Raw genomic sequence first — 20,720 nt, forward strand, 5'->3', positions numbered from 1 at the left:
ATACACTGTAAAAAAAATGTACGATAAATTATCAAGATTTAAATTTAGTTCAATAAATTCATATTACACAGATCTAATAATCGACTGTTTAAATTTTTAACTGCACTAAGCACACGCATTTATGCATGTATTATATTTTATTATACATAGTTATTATAAACGAACAATGATGCGATATACAGATGAAAAAGTATATTGATAGTGTTATTTTATACTGTAACTATTATTGAAAAACCATGTATAAGTATATGTAAATAAAAATACTTACTATAATATTATAATAATTGATAATACAATTATAAAAAATAAATTAACATGAAGGTTTCTCGAACAACGAATAAAATAAACGTAAAAACAATACTGAAATAGATCATTTGTTTTTCACATTCAACTATAATTAGATTTTTTAAATTAATAATTTTTTTTCATGAGTATGATTATTTAATTGCACTTCGCTTCCATTTTATTCAAATTAACTTCTTGCTGTCTTCCAAAGTCATAAATACATCACATAAATAAATATAATTTAACAATATAATAACAATTATGTACACGAAGTGCTTAGAAAATGTCGAGAAATAACAATTTCAAGTGTTAAGTTTTTTTATTATTAATATTAACACATCTACTCATCACATTTTCCGTAGATAACAAACGTACCATCTATCGCGCTCGAAAGTCCATTATTTATTTGCAATGCGTGAAATTTAATAACGTTTGTTTGGATTGCGTTTTTGTAACATTCGTCGTAATCCGTCTTTGCCGTAATATTTTAACAATAATTGTTTTTAGATAGTAAGAACCTACCCTTTACTTTGAAAAAAGGTGAAATTCGTGTTAGTATTTTTTTTTATCAGCTTAACGGTATTGGTTACAAACTCGAAATAAACATAAGACTTTTCTTTGTGGGTGCCAAAATGTTGTTTTTTGGGAGTTTATTAATTTTTTTAGCGTTTACATTCTATAAAAATTAAATTAGAAAAAAATAATGAGGAAACCTTAGTCATCCTGGTTGTAAAACGAGAGCTCAGATATAATACTATAATATATCAATTACGTTTATTATAATATTATTTTATGTCGTAAAGTGATGCAGTGCGTTACTAAACAAAAGCGTTTAAACATTCAATTAGAGATGGAATCATATGGATTTTCAAATCATAAATTCAATGTTTATTTGATTGTAAAAAAAAGTCACAACAGTTAAATTATTATTATTTAAAATGTTTAAATATACCTGTACAGACAAATTTTAATTTGGAGTCAATAAACAATTTGAAATTTGATCTATTCTGAGCTTATTTATCTTAATTTTCGTATTGGCTGTCTTACTATTAATAAAAAATCTTGACATCTTTTAATTATGCGCAATAGGGGCATAGCACAATAATTTAAATATATATTAATAATATTAAAAATATAATAAAATATAATAAATTTATTTAACAACATACTGTAAAGACTTATGGTTGTGTTGATACTTGGTTTAAAATTAAGAATCAATGTAACAAGTTAAAAAAAAAAACCGTATGCATGGTATGAAAAAAAAAATATTCATTACTTTAGTTTTAATCTTTAATGATATATTTTTAATATCTTGCGTGGATCAATGAGTATTATAATTGGCACTTTTTAACTTATAAGTTAAATGAGTACCTATAAAAAGATTTTATAATAAATTATATACCTAAATAATAAATATTCTATTTGGAAATAAATTTAATTTTGGGATTTAATGTTATAATTATATATTATACAATAATAATAATAATTTTTTAATCAATGACTTTAACGCTGACGAGCGTCCTTTGTATAATTAGGTAAATTCAGTATACAATGCTCACACATACACAGTCTGTGTTAGCCAATGGGTTATCTATTTAGTGGCGGTATAATGCGACATTATTATGTTGTATATTACTTGTATGCATAATTTTACCATTGAAAAGAGGCCTTTTTAATTCGGAATATCAGATATCTAAGATCAGAAAGCTTGAAAAATCCAATACTACAAAACTGTGCAGCCATAACAGTTATTTTGGTTCTAATATATATATATATACATAATGATATTAAGTAAAATTCTGGAAAGTAAAAATTAAATCATATTTAATCAATTTGAAATACTCATTAGTAAATAAATTGTACCATAAAATAATGTTAAAACTAACCAGATCGATTTCATCAAACAAATTATATATAGCTACTCTAAATAAATACCAAAATCTGTTAATTTATAAACATTTTTTATTTCTAAAACATCTAAACTGTAAAAAGCAAAAAAGTTTTTGAAACTATTCCTAAAGCCCAATAGAGAGCCACTGGATCCTCTTTTGGTAAATAAAGTGTGGCTAAAAACTATATAGGTAGTTCACTGTAATATGATTGTTAGTACTACGCGTACGGAATTCTGGTAACGCATTTACATACTGCGGTGTAGAAAAATATTACCCTCACGTATAAAAGAAAACAACACATGGTACAAGTGTACGTCTACTACTTTTCCCTTTGCCTATCGATTATAACCAATAATATCTATGTATATGGCACATACGTATACCCACAGACGTAAATATAATTGCATAATACGGTTGCGTATATATTTTTCATATCGACATAGTTACATCGCACCTGCACGTCTAGTATGACTGTTACATTATACGTCTGTTGTCAGACTCTGTACGCGAACCAGGCACGTAAGAATCGTAAAATGAACGCTAAAGGGATGAAATCGATCGATTGACCGGCCGAGTAAATACCCACATGCACGTGCACACATACACGACCTTTTTACACACAAGTGCGCCCGTTCCGAGGCCATTTAATAGCAAACTACCGACAATACATGCGCGTAAATGTCATTGTATAGTATATTAACCGTGTGACTTAAGGTTCAATTGCCTGCGTCGACACAGCGTACGCGGTTTGACGGTACCAGCTGCAGCTGTCGAGTATAGACTGTAAATCGCTGTTGTACCGCACCCCGATTACATCACACCGTCATTGCCACCTCTGCTGCGGACGCTGCTGGCCGATACCCGGAGCTTAGAAGAAGATCAGGAGGACGACGGTTGAGATCTACTAAATTTCCAGAAATAAAAAAAAAACCTCGAACAATATAACAACCGAATTCCCGCAAATAATTGTTTTCCGCGTTTGCTGCAGCACATCAGCGTCAACACAGGTCGTCTTCATTGTCGTTGGGTACAACATGTATAGTACCTATTATATCAATTAATCTAAAATATACCTACGAGTTCCATCAAATTAACGGAATATTTTTTTCGAAATAGTCGGTATTATATACAGCGTGAACTCAGAACTAAAAGGTGCTAAATCGATCAAATTTACACATTTTTATTTGATAGCAATATAAATAGCACCTTTTGATTTTTTAAATAGTGTTAAAACCAAAAGGTTCTATCTACATGGTAAAATAAATGAGTGATAACCAAAAAGTACTATCTCATAATCACTGTGTTTTAATAATAATAATAACAACAATAATAATGGCAATAATGTGATGGTACAACATTAGTCATTATTGTACATTTTTATCATTATCAACAAAACAATGATTTCTATAAATAATTTATTTATAATAATATAGTACAGTACCATTGCTTTCAGTCGATATTATTATTATTTTGGTTTTATTTTAATGCGATGCTTCAATAATTCTGATCTGAAATATTGTCAATTATCATTAACATTTATGGTTAAATAGAACAAAAAATATGTTGTCGTCTGCATGGTACCAAAACTACACCAATAAATTAGTGAGACTAGTAGAAAGGAGTTATATTAACAACAAGTAAGTACATATTTCTGGTGAGGGGGGTTGAACACTTAACCCCCTCCACAGGTACGGTTTTGTATATAGGTATCTACTTAAATTAATAGCCCCAATGCCATGTCATTATTTATTATTCTGAGGTTGGTAACATCATGTAGGTTCTATCTGAAGAACTTTTTGGTACTTATCGGAAATTTTTTACATTTTTGTTTTTGTTACGTTGCACAGTTGTTGTTTTGATTTGAAAAATAAACAAATCGCAAGTGTTAACGCAGAATAGCTTTGTGCATTTATAGATATGCCAATTATTAAAAATCATTCATTACAAAAAAAGATAATACAGTTTCAAATTGAAAATAGTTTAAAATGGTTCTCCTGAACAATTGGTATGAAAAATTTGTATTTTTTATAAAAATGATCTTTACTGTTAAAGTGTTAACAAAAACTCAATGTATGTAATTAATGGATAATTAATACAACAAAATACAAGTATAAATCGTCTTTTGAAATAATAAAACTTACAAAATTATATGTACAATTATATCTTATTTTATGGTTTTAATTCAACATATTTAATAGATTAATGTGTAAATATTTTAAAAATATTACAAGTACAATAAAATTCAAGTATAATAAACTTTTTATGAGTGTGTTTAAGTCCTAATACTATGGCTATGTTAGCAAGGCATTTAAATAAATTTATACTCCTAACTAATAAATTACGTTTAAATAAAAATGAATATGCTAATCGGTTGACATTATACTCGTATGTACACATTTTTCATTAATTTATATGTGATCATATTTTCATATTGTGGGTAACATTATTTCATAGTCCAAAGAATAATGTTTTTAATGTTTACGATTTAAAGGTTAAAAATATCGTTAATAAAGAAATATAGTATATACTATAATATACCATCTCTCATTCAAATATCAAAAGCCTTTGGGATTATAATCTTTATCAAATTAGAAATTCTCTTTTAGTCAGTTTTTCGTTTCGCTTTGTTATTATTTTTTTTTCAAATAACTTTTATAAATCATCGCATGTTCAGTTATGGCTATATATGGCTATTTGGCATAACAATGAAAATTATTACTTTATATATATACATATTAAGTTCGCCATGCTTGATCATATAGTATAATAATTCACATAGATACGCGTAACGATTGTTTTATCTTCTGAAACCACCGTAAATATATGTTACAGTATTTTGTATTCTATAGTTAACGCACATTACTTTGCACACACCGCTTATGTGCGTGATTGTTTTAAACATATTATGCAATAATAATAATAATTATACGGTCTATTAAATTTGGTGGTAGTAATGAGAGTATAAATGAAAATACAATGTTTCTTTAGAAACAAGGGTAGGTATCACGTACTATCATATTATGTGTTTTGGGTAAAAAAGTCAGCAGTGAATTCAATTTATCATCTATAAAGTATTATTTTGAAAATTAATATCACAAAGAAAATTTGATATTATATTCTTCGTCAAAGCCGATGATTGTTGTACTTATAATTATCAACCTAACCCAACCATGGAAATGTCAATTATAAAAATGTGCGTTAACTTGTATAACCGACCAAAAACGTATGACTGAGCTATGATATTATTGAATTAATATGAACTATTGAATTATTTTATTATCGTGATACAAACATCACCATCCATAAAATATATACACATTTTATATTGCCTATATTAAATAGCATGCATCCAATTTTTTAATACTATCCAGTTTATGTTATTTAATATTACCATTATATTATCAATAAAATTGCTAGTTCGTATTATAATTTACTCATCGCGAACAAACTAATAACATCACAAAGTAGGGATACCGTAATAAGGGCCCAACTTATAGTTTGAGACCCTAGGCATAAACTCCTTAATGTTTCGATTCATTTTTTTTTTCAAGGAAAAAATTATAAATAGTAAATAGTAGTTATGTGCTGCATAATATAACGAAACTATAAATGGCATTTTGATCGAATAATTTTAGATATCTAGTCAATATGGTTTATTGCGATTTTGGGATCTGTAAGGACTAAAATAATTGGCTACTTTGATAAATTGTATAATATGCACATTGCACATTGCACATACTGTTATATAGGTAATTTAGAAAAAAAATGGTTTTGGTAAAATTTCGTATAGATTATTAAAGTCGTATAAAGGTTATTATAATTAAAAGAGTTTGTCTTAGCGATAAGTCAAAAATATTTGTACTATATACATAATAAAGAATTATACACTACACACACACAACTTTATTCAAATACCTAGTATAAAATCATGCTTAAGTGTCAAGTTTAAAACGATGTCATCGAAAAATTTATATTGTTTTCTCTCTTAGACCCACGTGCAACATATTTAATAAAACTAATTTTTTTTATTTTTTATTTATCTTTGAGTAAAATTATTGACGATTTGACATATCAGTTTTATATTTGATTACAGTTTGACTTTATATTGGACTTAAATAAAATTTATATAATTCTGTATAAGTACTTAAAAGGATATTAAATATCACATTGATTTTAGACAATTTGTAGACAATCTGTAATTTGTTATGTTAATGATTTTTGTAATAGGTGATTTGTAAAACACTTAAAAAAAAAATGATTTTTTTTTAATACGTTTTGTTTATGTTGTGAGAGGGTTTGCAGAAATTCAAAACAAACAGTGTTCTGACATCCACTTAAATCATCATTAATGCATGACATTTACCAAAATGCTAAAAATATATGCATAGAATTATTCCCGTTGCGAATACTTGTTTGATTATTTTATATACATTACGTATTATAATATTTATATGCGAAAAATCCTCGTTGTGCCAAAAACGTCGTTGAATAAAAATTTGAAATGTTTTGGTGCAGAAAGACTCCGAAATGAAGGTGGTGGAGAGAAGGGGAGAAAAAGAGAAAGATAGAGAGATAGGACTACGTTTCTCTGTTACCGACACCGAGCCGTTATACTAGTACAACTGTTGTATATATATATTTATAATATATAGCAACGTGGCCAGGGAGGTTTGCGCCAAGGGAAGATTTATTATGGGACACCGCCGTGCGATTTTCCCTCCTCCAGTTTAGCGTCGGTTTTCGTTCGAACACTATCCACTTCCATCGCTGCTGTTTTAAATGCGCGCACGCCATCGCCATCAGCTCTACACTTACACAACGCTGTGTACGCTATAGTCTCCTTGTATGGTGTTGCCGTTTTGGCAAATATAATTGGGTCAACGCATTACATTGTACATATTATATAATATTAAATTGTGTGAGTGTGTGTGTGTGTGTGTTGACGAGCGGAAATTCGACGGAAAACGTCCATTTTGCTGTAATAAGGTCGTCAAGATCTCAGCTTCAGCGTGGTTAAACGCAAACTATCCAACCCACAATAATAATAATTAATAATATTAATAAATAATAATTTATCATTGTATGTTCCATTTATAAATGCGGCCTTATATAAGTGTTTGTACTGTAAGATAAAAAAAAACAAAACAAAACACTTACACAAATTATACACTTTGTATATTATTATAGGACAATAATCTATGTATTTAAGTGTGAGAGTATAATTTTAATTGAATGCAGTGGTGGCAGCGATGACACTAAAAAGGAAAGATGTTTTCTTGGCTAAAAGTCAAATTTAACAAATGGTAAGTCATTAAAATATTTTGAAAAAACACCACACACACACATATATATATATATAAATTATATATATATATATATACTTCACTCATAATTTTGTAACAGTTATAAAATATTTATTTTATTGTAATATAAAAACAAAAACATAACATCTTGAAATTAAACAGTTTATATGTACACACAATTCTGTAAGAGACTCTTTTAACGAAAGAACGCTGTATAATAGTAATAAAATATATAACATTTTTCCGACAAAGGTATAGAACTTCAGAACGGAATTAGATGTGTGTGTAAATTATAACTATTTACAATACAATATATATTATATTATTTAGAACATATTTTTGAAAAGTGATGATGGTGATAAACCAATTTATATGTGAAACGGTTAATAATAGACATTAATAAACACATATAGTCGTAAATCACACGGCCCCTTGCATGCAATGATACACGATAAATTGAATCAACAAAATTAAAATAATTAAAAAGGTGGGAAAATGGGTAAGTACTACCTTTCTGTACATTATAGGTGTCGAATAAGTCTCTGTAACAAATGTGTTAAACTTGAATGATATATCGTTGTATACGAATAACAATTCTGAGCAAATGTGGTTTGCCTATAATATAACTAAGTATATTTCATGATATTGCTATACAAGTATTTTTTTATTATTATAATAATATTGTAGGCTGATTTAATTTTTCTAAATATTATATTGAATTGTTTATATTATTAATATTTAACTATTTCAATAATATTTATTTATTCTATAATATTACCAATATATTATTATTGATATTTAACTTTCGAATTAATACCACCTTACCGTAAGACAGCGTGATGATTCATAGTATAAACATAAGTTATAATTCCCCGCGAATAATATTTTTTAAATTATTAAAAAATAATTAGTAACATTCTTTTTAGTTTAAAAATGTAATTTTGTTTAAATATCAATTTCAACGTTCAAATATTCAAAAAAAATTGTGATTATTTATTATTTAGATTTTTTGATTTAGTATGAATTGCTTATAAAGAACTTTGTTTTAAAATTTCAAGAATTTCGGTCCTATCATCGATACTTATAAACAAAAATACAAAAATTAATTTTTAATTTATTTGTTACAGTTAAAGTGTTAAGACAGAAATACTATTGAATAATATGGTATATCGTAGGTTATATATCATTAATATCATATTAAGTTGTATTATTGTAATTAACTAATAAATTAATAATAAAAATTAATAAATATTTACCTAATTAATTATTTGTAGGATGACGAAAATCCCCGAATAATTTTCATAAAAAAATAGTATTCTTATAAATTATAATACAGTCCATTTTAAATATTGCTATAGTATACATACATAAAATTCATATCGTTTAACTTTAGAGATGAAGAGATGAAAGAGCTAATGATAATTTAAGAAAACAGACAAATGAATGAAATATTTATCAGTTAAAAAACTTGCGGTTGTTAATATATTGGTTATTATAGTGCTATTAAAATCCACAATAGATAGAGGAAGAGGTGATCCTCGATCAATTATCACAGTTGTATTAAAATTAACAGATGATGAGTCTCAACAGTTTATAATTTTAATTTAGTCTAAAATAAATTAAATATTGTTTAATTTATTTTAAATTTTAATGCATTTTATACTTTCAAGGAAATCAAACTAAAATTCTGTAGAATAACTATAGATATTTTATATAATAAGTATAAATAGTTTGTTTCCGTATATTATTTAATACTTTGATGTATATTTGTAGTTAAATTATCTATGAACAACTTAGTTATATATTTATATATACATATATATGTATATATAGTTATTGATTTTTTGGAATTCTAGTTTTGTGTAAAAATTCCGGTTTTTCTGATTATTTTGAAAAGTGCTTGGAATTTTATACCTTTTACCTACCAAAATACTACATAGATCTTATTTTTTACTTGAAGACAACGCTAAACTTGAAAATCAAAGCATTTCTACTGCCTTCAAAAGTGATGAAAAACAGAAAAAAATATCATTGTAAAATCAATATATTCATCGCTATGCTCAGAATCTAAAAATGCTTCATCCACGGAGTGGTACGTTACATAAAAAATTTGGAAGACATTCATCTACGTGGGCAACGCAATATATCTAGGAACTCTGTACATATTTTATCGAATAGGATGTTTTTATGCTCTTCAAATTGCAAATCGAAAAATATATAAATTTCGAGTGAAGAAACACTGTACTCTGAGTGTAAAAGAAAATTACCTTTGGCGTAGTTGGTGGGGATGTGAATAAATTATGAGCGAGGGATGTGCGTGTTACTTTAAATGATATACATATATATAACGAATATCATGGGTCCGCTCGTTTTCCACATCGTACGACACACGTGGAGAGAAGCCACCACCGCACTTTAGTCCATGCACGTCTAGACCGTCAGTATGTATGATATAATTTATTATTATACATATTATATCTATCTTTATAAACGAATACAATATATAATGTATAACCACTTAGAGGAATAATTATTACGTCTTTCACTTATCAACGATGAAAATCGACATTATAAATAGTAAATACAACACACTTATAGATATAATATATAAAAATAATATATTACAATAATAAACATTATACAAAATGTAAACAATATTATGAAAAGTGAATCCATCAAAGTTTAAAATAATGACAATAAAAAACAAACTTTGGAAAAACTAATATACAGTAGACATATTTAGTTGTATTGTTTATATTATAATTGTATGATAACTATATTAATTATGTTTATACTGATAATATCATTGTTTAAATAAGAGAGTTAAAAAAAACTGTCTATCCTGATTTTTTCCTATTCGAAAAATGAATAATTTACTTGTTGAAATTCGAAATTACTTAAGTCAAAATATAGTTCAGTGGAGTTGTGATTCCTATTAGCAATTAGGAATAGTGTAATATTATTCATAATTGTTATAACATTGAGACAAATCCACCAACAAACTGTTTCAAAAACGAAGTATTATGTTCACGATTTGTATCATCAAACTGTTTAATTTAACAGCCATAACAATGAAAATCTAATACACACCTCGGATCCGTTGTTAAGTAAATAGTTGTTGTAGATTGGCAAATATTTTATGTAAATCATTCAGAAAATAAATATCTTATCGAGTAAATACATCTGTAAAAAGGAAATTAATTAATAATAACTACCACTAGAGTCTATTACATATTAATATAAAACAATAATAACGATAATAATTTTATGTTACACGAAAACTACAATTTATTTTTATTTTTCCAGTATGCACCTATTAATAATCGCTATTCAGTAATAGAATCATGCATCAAAATTTGTATTGGTTGTATTATTATTATTTATTATATTATTATCTATAAAAATATGCAACTAAAGAGAATGTCGACATTGATGTATCCAAACTGCCTATTTAAGACGCCGTGTTATTGTTATTTTAATTTTGATAATAGCAACAATAATATTATTATGTACATATAAAAAAAAAAAACATGACAACGCATTATGCATAATCAGAAAAAAGTTGTTATGTGGTTAAAAATAAAAAAAGTGGGACTACAAAACAGGAGTTGAAATTGTTCAGTAGATACTAGCTGGTGTATACCCTATGTTAGTAATGGAATAAATCAAGCGTTTATATTATTTTATTACAAAAATGCTGTTACGTGAATACAAATACGTTTAGGAAAAACAACGAGGCATATGTTTTTCGATTAGGCATGACGCGTTATGTGCATAAAATGTAAGCCTACAAGAATATTAATTGTATAATATCGTTATGTTCTATATATTATACGTTTATTGCATGGTAACGGTATGTTTTACAGTTATCGTTCCAAGTTGTAATATACGTAGGTACGGATAGCTGGACGTGCAATGTGATGCAATAATGAGAAATAAATTTAAAGTCTTAAAAACGTAAATTCTGCGTCCACGAAGGGTATACCCACCGCTCATCACTCCAACTATCCCATCAATCTCATCAAAGGTCGTAGTCCATATTATAGACAGAGGCCAAGGCATTAAAATGCAATACATAATATTATATACGATTGTGCGTGGTACATAGCATACAAACACGGGCCCACGCCGTCGACAAATCCCTTCCTGCATCTTCAACCCCTTGCCACTACCCGATCATAATATTTTCAAGAGCAACAATAGTCGAATAAGTACTTGGCGGCAGCGCGGTACTTAAATGTATTGTTTCGGCACGTCATAACAGATTTCGGTTTTCCTGCGTTAATATAATAGTTTTACGGTTTCGAAAGCTCTCCCTTTGTGCGCATATAGGTATATAATCATATTGCTCACACATACACACACGCACACACGTACATGCGCAAAAACACATGTATACGATATATACACATGGGAACAAACTATTTTCTTTGCAACGGGTTTATTTTGAATGTTATCTACTCACCTCTCAGCTCTCATCAACGCACGGAAAATACGCCAAATATGTATATTATATTTCACCGTACCAATAAGATATGAATCTTTTCTTTTAATATTTTTCAACACTGAGAAGATGCGCTTCTACGTATTATATTTCATATAATAATGTACTCTCTTCACCTGATTGAAAAAAATCAAATCAAATCGATTCCCACGCATTCTGTCGTTGAGTAAACTACTTGAATCGTTATAGATTCTGAGCGGACCGATGGATGTAGTGGTTTTACAGTCATGTGTTTTTATTTCGTATATATTTATAAATTTCTTACTGAATTAAATGTAACTCAATCTCAATTTCGGGGGAGAATTCTGGTAGAAAATTTGAAAAAAGTTAAAAATTCCACGTAGTTTTCTTAATAACTAAGAAAAACTTAAAAAAAATATATGGAATAACGTAAATATTTCCTGAGTACAGATATTTGACAAAAATTTGTTTCAATATTATGTTGTACTCAAAAAAAAAAAAAATCAACATAGAAAATGTTCACTATTACCTAATTAAAATATTATTTTCTGTACAGCAATGAAATTTAAAAAATATTTAGATTAATATACATTTATTTATACCGTGAACCTATTCACAATTTTCTTTAGTACTTGCACCAGTATTAATGACTAAATAACAAAATAGTATGTAAAATAAACTTATAATAATAAAAACGATTTGGTTTTTGAAAAATTAGTTACGTTACTACTAAAAAATAAATAAATTTCTAATATCGTTATACAATTATTATAATAACATTTTCTTATAAAATATATAATGATTTATAACTAGGTAACTAAACTATATTGTAGCCTTGTAGGTATTGTATTGCATCACTTAATTAATGAATAATTATAATCAACATATACTATAATACACCACATTGACTTCTCTGGATACTTTTGTATCTAATTTTGACAAAAAATAAAAATAATTTAAAATAAATGTAGCTAAGTTGACCAAAAATGATGGGTTACTCTTAAATGTTTGAAAAAAAGTGATAAATTTCGTTAATCGGGAATAATTATTATATGTTAAACGGATACTATATATATATATATATATATATATATATTGACTAAAACGCTAAAAATAAAATGTTTATAACATAAATTTAAAAAAAAACCTAATCAATAACCATCTATATTGGTGTTAAAAAGTTTATAAGTTTTGTTTGATTAATGAATTATCGACATCGTTAGCATTGAATTTACTTTATTATAGTTAACAAACATTTAATCGTAATAACAATATCCTCTAAAAATAAGAGCGTATATTATAATATCGAAGTACAGGGTATATTAACATAATACATACTCACATCATATATTCATAATATAATATATGTGTTTTTCAAAGTCGTATATAATAATCTATATGGTACGCAATTCCGGTACAGCATATAACAATATAATGTCACTTTCCGAGCGCAGTAAATAATATATATATATATATATGTGTGTGTATAATGTATATATATAATATACATGACATATATATATTCTTATCACTGTTATTCGAGTGAGGGCATCGCGTATAGTGGCGCAAAGTGTATTCCAAAAGATGTCTCTCTTAACGTCATTTCTTTCGAATTTCCTACTTTATATTTAATTTGAAAAGTTTAAAACGTCTTTTGGAATTACGTATACGCGTTTCGCCTGCAATTACCCTTAGCGAAATAGCAAATAACAACGCCTGCACTACCACATATAGTCTACAGGGCGATTTACTAATCAAGCTCGTCACCATTTTTTTCCGTTAGTAATGAATTTATTTAAATCTTTTTTTTTTGAATTTTCAAATACAATTAATGACCATATTTTTAAATACTTAGATTTTGCATATCGTTCAAGAACCATTCTATAGTAGACAGTAGTTCTTATCTTACTTTTCTAACAAAAATTACTCGATTGTTAAGCAGATGACTTATTTAAATATGTTTATGTTTTTAAATCGAAATTCAAACGAATAATTTTGAGTTGTTTACATTTCTTTATGAAGTGTAATAACTCTATGACAATGAGTTTTTAATGTATGAGATCTATAATAATTTAAACATTTTAGTCATTTATTTCAATTAATAAATATTTTAATATATTTTGTAAAAATTGTCATTGTAAAATAAATACTATATCCATTATTATACGTTTATATTTTATATTTTTATAATACATTTTTTAAGAACTGTTATCTGTAGTATATCTACATTTTAATAACTCAGAAACAACTCAATCAAATTTTGATTTAAAAGTTCCAAAAATCAGAATTTTAATAAATTATTTTTTAAAGAAAAATTGGTTAAATTTGGTTTATGATATGGTCATATGGGTATAATGTAATATTACATATTATGTATAACCTCTTTGCAGAAAATGTCGTCAGTGTCCGTGAGACGACTAAAATATCTATAAGAATAAGAATATAGTAAATCGTATATATATATATATATATTAAAATAACCTATTTAAAAAGATTGTATAACAATATCGAAACAATCGATTTTTTCTCTGTATAATAAATATACAATGTAATTAAATATATGAGTATATATATGTGTGTGTGTGTGTGTGTTGGTTGCAATTATAAAAACAATGTTTTCATATAGCTTTTTGCCTAAGAGTTTTAATCGCCTTATGGCTAGTACATTGGGTTCATTAAATGTGTTTAAATTTTCAAAATAATTATTCTAAGTTATAATACAGGAACTATATGCTGAGACAATTGCTTGAAAAACCAAATTGTAACCACGCTGTTTGTAAAAATCACACCGTATAAAAATATTTCGAATACATGTCACGTTCTCAGCTGCCATTGACCTTATATTATTATAATATAATAACGTTTAAAAGAGTGAAAAAAAAGTAAACGTAATTAAATAATTTGTACAGAATATATTATTTAATTACATGTTAGAATACAGAAGGACTGTAATCAACGCAAACGATTATTTATCATATTCAAACAACGATGATCCAATTGTTGTGATAAAACTGCTCTCAGCCATAGCTGTTCTCTATCTATGTGGATCATGACCTGAATTAGCTGGTTAAGGCTAGGGTTTTAGCTACAGTAGGTTACAAGAAAGTAATCTTAAGTAAAATAGTAAAATCTCAATACTATATACTAGTTTTAATGTTTCAAAAAAATTGTAAATAAAATAATATAAATACAATACATTGAAACTTTGGTATAACATTGAAAAACAGTGATAAATTATTACATTTTAAAAACAAATATGAAGGGAATTCAATTAAAACCACAGCCGTCCTTTAATGTCTTCGTATCTTGTAAAACTTATTTGTAGACTTAGTAAAATTATTGATAAAAATGAATTTTCCTATAAGAACTAACTAGTCATAATTGTCTTAATCGATAAGCATGGAAGCTTAAAAATATTAGATCACTGCCTGTGCTCCAGAAGAGAATCTGAAAACATCGTGTAGGTGTTAATATATAAATCTCAAATCACTGAGAACTTTTAGATGAAATTTCGGCCTACGTTCGCATTAATATTGATCGAAAAGATTTTCATTAGTAATTAACATTTAAAGTTTGGCCTGTACAATACCCAACAACATTTATTAATTTTTAAAAGGAAATATAAAAAAGGTTCAGAAAAATTTTTAAGTATTCTGTTTGAATGTATTACTAAGTTAAAAAAGAAAAACGTGAAATAAATTCAAAATTCAAACACTTGGCCGTGGTTGATGGTGGATGATGAACGAATTCTTAAAATAACTGATTCGCGCGTCACACTATCGTGTTTTTTTTTTGTTGATATTTTTATGTTGCTATTTACAGATCATAATATTATAATTAATTGAAGTTTGTTTCATAGCATAATATTTTGTGTTTTAGGTGTGTCTGGCTGTCAAACCGAATTTTCAAACGCATCAATAATACATAGAGGAACCTTGATAATATGACGGAAAGTCGGTGGCGATGACTGTCGTCGCCTCGGTGACGACTACGATCACCATCGATACTGCAACCACACCGCAACGATGACGGGAACGACAACGTGGTCGGCTGCGACCGCGGCGGCGGTTCCGTCAGCGTCCGCGGACACGTGGTAGTGTGTGGCCGTTCAGCCCGGCTGGGTCATCTCGTTCTTCAGTTTCGTCTCGTGCGGTTGGCGTCGGACAACCACCAACAGCACCGCCACCACCAACAACAGCAACAACAAAAACAACAACACCGAGGCGGCGGCGGCGGGGGGCGGCGGCCGTCACGACGGCCGCTCGTCCACGACTGCGACGCGACCGGACGGTACGTCGCGCTGGCCCGCTGACCGTGTTGCGGCGCCCACCACTGCCCGCGTGCGCACACCGACCGCCCCAAGAGCACGCGAACCGCGCACCGTCTGTTTACGCTTACCGGCGGCCGAACACGACCGACGAACACCCGCCGCCGGTGGCCGGGCCCGATGAACCGGACCGAGTGCCAGACGCTGCGCGACTCGCTAGTGTGGAGAGACGCGCAGGTTTTGGGTACCCTGGCCGGCCTGTCTTTTATCGCGCTCATCGTGACCGTCGGCAACACGCTCGTCGTGGCCGCCGTGTTCAACAGTTCCAAACTCCGGTCACCGACCAACACGTTTATCGTTTCGCTGGCTGTTTCCGATCTCATGGTCGGCGTGGCCGTATTGCCGTTCAGCGCCACCTGGGAGGTGTTCAAGGTAATGACAATAAAGCTAATTCTATTATTATTATTGTTTTTATAATAATGAACAGCATACGACAATATAATTGCTGGAAGTACACATATATGACATGTATACGGAAGCCAAACGTAAATTATGTCACGATGAATGGGCATTAAATCGAAAATACAGTTATTTTCCGGTCATCGACCAAATACATAATATTATGGAATCGTCATTATAAACAATATGTACTAAATATTCACACCGAGCGCGAAATTGGCCGAATCCATTCGTTTGATACTTATGTTGTACTGTTAAAGTGAATCACAAAAATTTTAAAAAGCTCTATTGACTAAAATTAACTCCGACACAATTGGGGAGTGCACTAATAGTAATTAGTGGGTTTACTCTCTTTAGTCATAATATTCTACAGACAGTATAATCATAATATTTATAAATATCCCGTATCTAATTATTTTCAACAATTTTCATCACGTACACAATTATTAACGTGATTCACTGAAACATCACCATAGTTCTCTCATATATATTATGTAAGTAAATAACGTTAATGACCGGTTGTACGAGCTAAGCTCGAATAATTAAAAGGTGTGAGTGTGGTTACCTATATCTACTTTGTAGCGTAAGCTTACGAACGACTAATATAAGTAAGTATGTGTGTACGACGTGCAGTGTATAGTGTCATAGTGGTATAAGTAGTTCAATCAGACAAATACGAATGAACGATGTAATAAGTATGACAATCATGACACACTGTTCATATATTACTGAATGGTTTTTTTATCGAACACTCATTATTTAAAAATATATTAACATTTTTAAAATATTAAAAAAATTATATTTTTATGAGTTTTTTAATTTTTTGAATGACATTTTACATTTTTAATTTTATATTCTAAAGAAGAATATTTTTTGGAACATTTCAATATGTACGTAAAAATCTTAATTTGAACGAGTAGATAATATAATCACTCTGTATATGTGTTTTTGTGTACTTAAGATTAATAAACAATGGTAACAAGGCTCTGGTAATAAATAGTTGCCGTATAATAAATAATTTTGAATAACACTCAATGTATAATAAATCTTAGCACAATATTAATACCTAAACGTCTTAGACTACACGATATAATAATATACGGCCCTTCTGACCCAACAAAATAAAAATAAATTCAGTACACAATTTAATAATACAAAGGCATTCTCGGCTCAACCAACCAAACATAACAAAAATACTATAATGTATTATAAAAAAAGATGATAATAAAAAAATAGTACAGCTACTCACAACTTATGACAGACAGTGCGCAGACTGGCTAGCCATTTCAACTAAACCTAAATAAATTCACATAGACAACAGTAACTGATCATTTGTGTTTGGTATAAAGTATAATCTACCTAGTTTAACAGAAAAATATAATATCTAAGACATTTACAATTGTGTATAGGTAATAATGGAAACTACCACAGCGATTAGCGCACACGTATGTAGTATATATTATAGTATATTATAAATGATAGTAATTTGTGGATTAGCGCAAAGATACAATAAAATAATAATAATAAAGACGGACATATATATTATATAATATTAAGCCGCTGGCTATCATTGATACAGTATGATGATTGTAATATAAAAATATAATATTAAAAAAAGTGGGTAAAAGATGTGGATAATATTATAATATATTATGTATAATACAATATATGGTAAAAATATGTAAACACACTAGTTTTGATAAATAATCAATGTTGTGGTTTGATAAAAACAAACTGTAACAAAAATGAGCAGCTCATATCAATTTAAGGGTTGTTATTTATAATATACATTTTCTTAATATGTTACCACTTGCGTATCGTTTAGACATGCGATCATCAGAAGAGCAATAATTTACGCATATCCGTTTTCACGATGCCATGGTTTGTGTATTCAGATTTCAGATTCATTTATACATAATATGTACGTCGTATAATCGGGCATGAAGACACGATATTAATCCAAAACGCGTCGTAAATTATTATTATTATTATTATCGATTCATCAAAACCACACAAACACATGAAGTGTCGCGTTGCTAATCCGATATAATTCATATCATTAATCATGATAAAAAAAATCGTATCACTACGAATGATATAATATATAATATAATATTACCTATGTATTCGTGTGTACCTACATATTATACAGGAGGCTCGTGCTATATATACTAGTGCGCGCACACAATTTATCTCGATGCGACAAAACATTTGTTATATATTGTATCTGGGATATCGGCATAATGCATTATATTTTATGTATGTATATAATACATATATTCAATATGTCTATGTATTTTCATTTTTTATTATAGATATGTACTATGTAGACGTACAAAACATATATACTATCCCATACCGAGTATAACGTTAAGCGCAGACGGAAAAAGTTGTTAGAGCCTAGGACAGATTTTTCCAACGAGGTCAAAAAATATTTTTTTTAACGTTCAACTATTAAACTTTATTAATCGTATTAAAAGTTATAACTAATGAAATGTATAAATTATCGATAGAAAATTACCTATGTAAAATTTATATTCATATATTCATACTAATAATGTTTAAACACCATTTAGTTTTAAATTAGTACATTAATATACATATTATTTATTTCTCATAATTGTAGCTAAGTATTCATAAATAAATAATATTAGTTTCTTTAGATTGCAATTGTTTCTACACTACTTATTAATAAACATACATATTATATTACCAATTCCGGCTAAATATTTAAACTTTTCATTCTACTTTATATGTAAAACTCAACTATTACTTTGTATACACCCTTATTTGTTATATCCGACAAAACAAATTAAATCACTTAATAATTAATTCATATTGTTAATTACCAAAATTTAATAATTGCAATAATAAAAATGTACGATATTTCAATTTAACCTTCAGTAAGATTGAATATTATTTTTTATGAGAGGGGGGGAGTATAAAAATATTAAATACATAAAATATTACATGATAATAAAATAGTCAATTAAATAAAATTTAAAAGAAAACTATTAAATTAAAATATTAAAATACTATAAAATATTTAAAATACTTTGAATAATTTATAGCTGTGATATTAGTATGTTTTCTTCATTTTGTTTCATTACACTGTTCTCAAAAAAATGAATTATATTTTGTATGGTACTACTACACCAGTTAAATTGTTATATCATTTAAAACGGCCGACGCCTCGATTCGAGTAAAGGTCAATCGACGAAATGGTTTTAGTTCTGCCAAGTAGGTAATTAACGCGGACAAACGTTCTCATTTAAGCGAATCGGCCGAAAAACAGTGATCGTTAGCGAGAAACGACAGATGAGCGTGTGTAATCGATTATTAATTATCCAGTAAAATGTTATACAGTGTTTATAGATAATACGGTTGAAGGTTTATTATACATTATCAATATTATTCTATATTATATAGACGCGAGATCGAACAATAATGGGTTGGAAAAACAGATTAGGTATTATGTATATAATATAATTTGATTCATAGTTAAGATAGTATTATACTAATAATGTCAGAAATTTCGACGTCTATCGTTCATTTGAAACGTGAAATAAAAATAATTTCAACAAGGATACATGGGCGAGAAACTAAAAATTCTTATTTATTTTATAATATAGAAAAGATCCATGTGGACCAATAAAAAAAATAAACCAAAGTTTGAATCTTTAGGGGATCCATAAACATATACCAAATAATAATATGCAAAATATGTCCCTTATTATAATCAAACTCACGAGGACAATTATTTATTTCAAACCCTCAGTGGGCCAACCCTAACTTCTATACTTATATTCTATTTTAGTGATTTTTAATCAGAAATTATGACTTACGCGTCTGCCTCATATTGCATATTACATAATAAATTAGCTTATAAATTAGTTGATGATAATTAATTAAGGTTTATTTTATGCACATACATATATAATTTAATAAACACAAAATAAATATGTTTTTTATTAATAACTAATTAATCATTGATTTGAAGCAAAGCGTAGTGGATTATTGGGAACGCATGCCTGTGTGACAGTCACAAT

The 20,720-nt window shown here is 28.3% G+C and overlaps 1 protein-coding gene across 2 annotated transcripts in view; it reads left to right on the top strand.

The window, feature by feature from the left end:
* The window catches only part of LOC132920818 (probable G-protein coupled receptor No9), a 115,730-nt gene that overhangs the window by 56,430 nt on the left and 38,580 nt on the right, over positions 1-20,720 (top strand). For both annotated transcript variants that reach the window (XM_060983512.1, XM_060983513.1), the window contains one exon: positions 15,825-16,644. In XM_060983512.1, the coding sequence (XP_060839495.1) occupies positions 16,393-16,644 (252 nt within the window). In that variant the 5' untranslated portion in view covers positions 15,825-16,392. The remainder of the gene's footprint in view (positions 1-15,824; positions 16,645-20,720) is intronic.

Source organism: Rhopalosiphum padi, chromosome 2 (assembly GCF_020882245.1).
Source record: "Rhopalosiphum padi isolate XX-2018 chromosome 2, ASM2088224v1, whole genome shotgun sequence".
Lineage (NCBI taxonomy): Eukaryota > Metazoa > Arthropoda > Insecta > Hemiptera > Aphididae > Rhopalosiphum > Rhopalosiphum padi.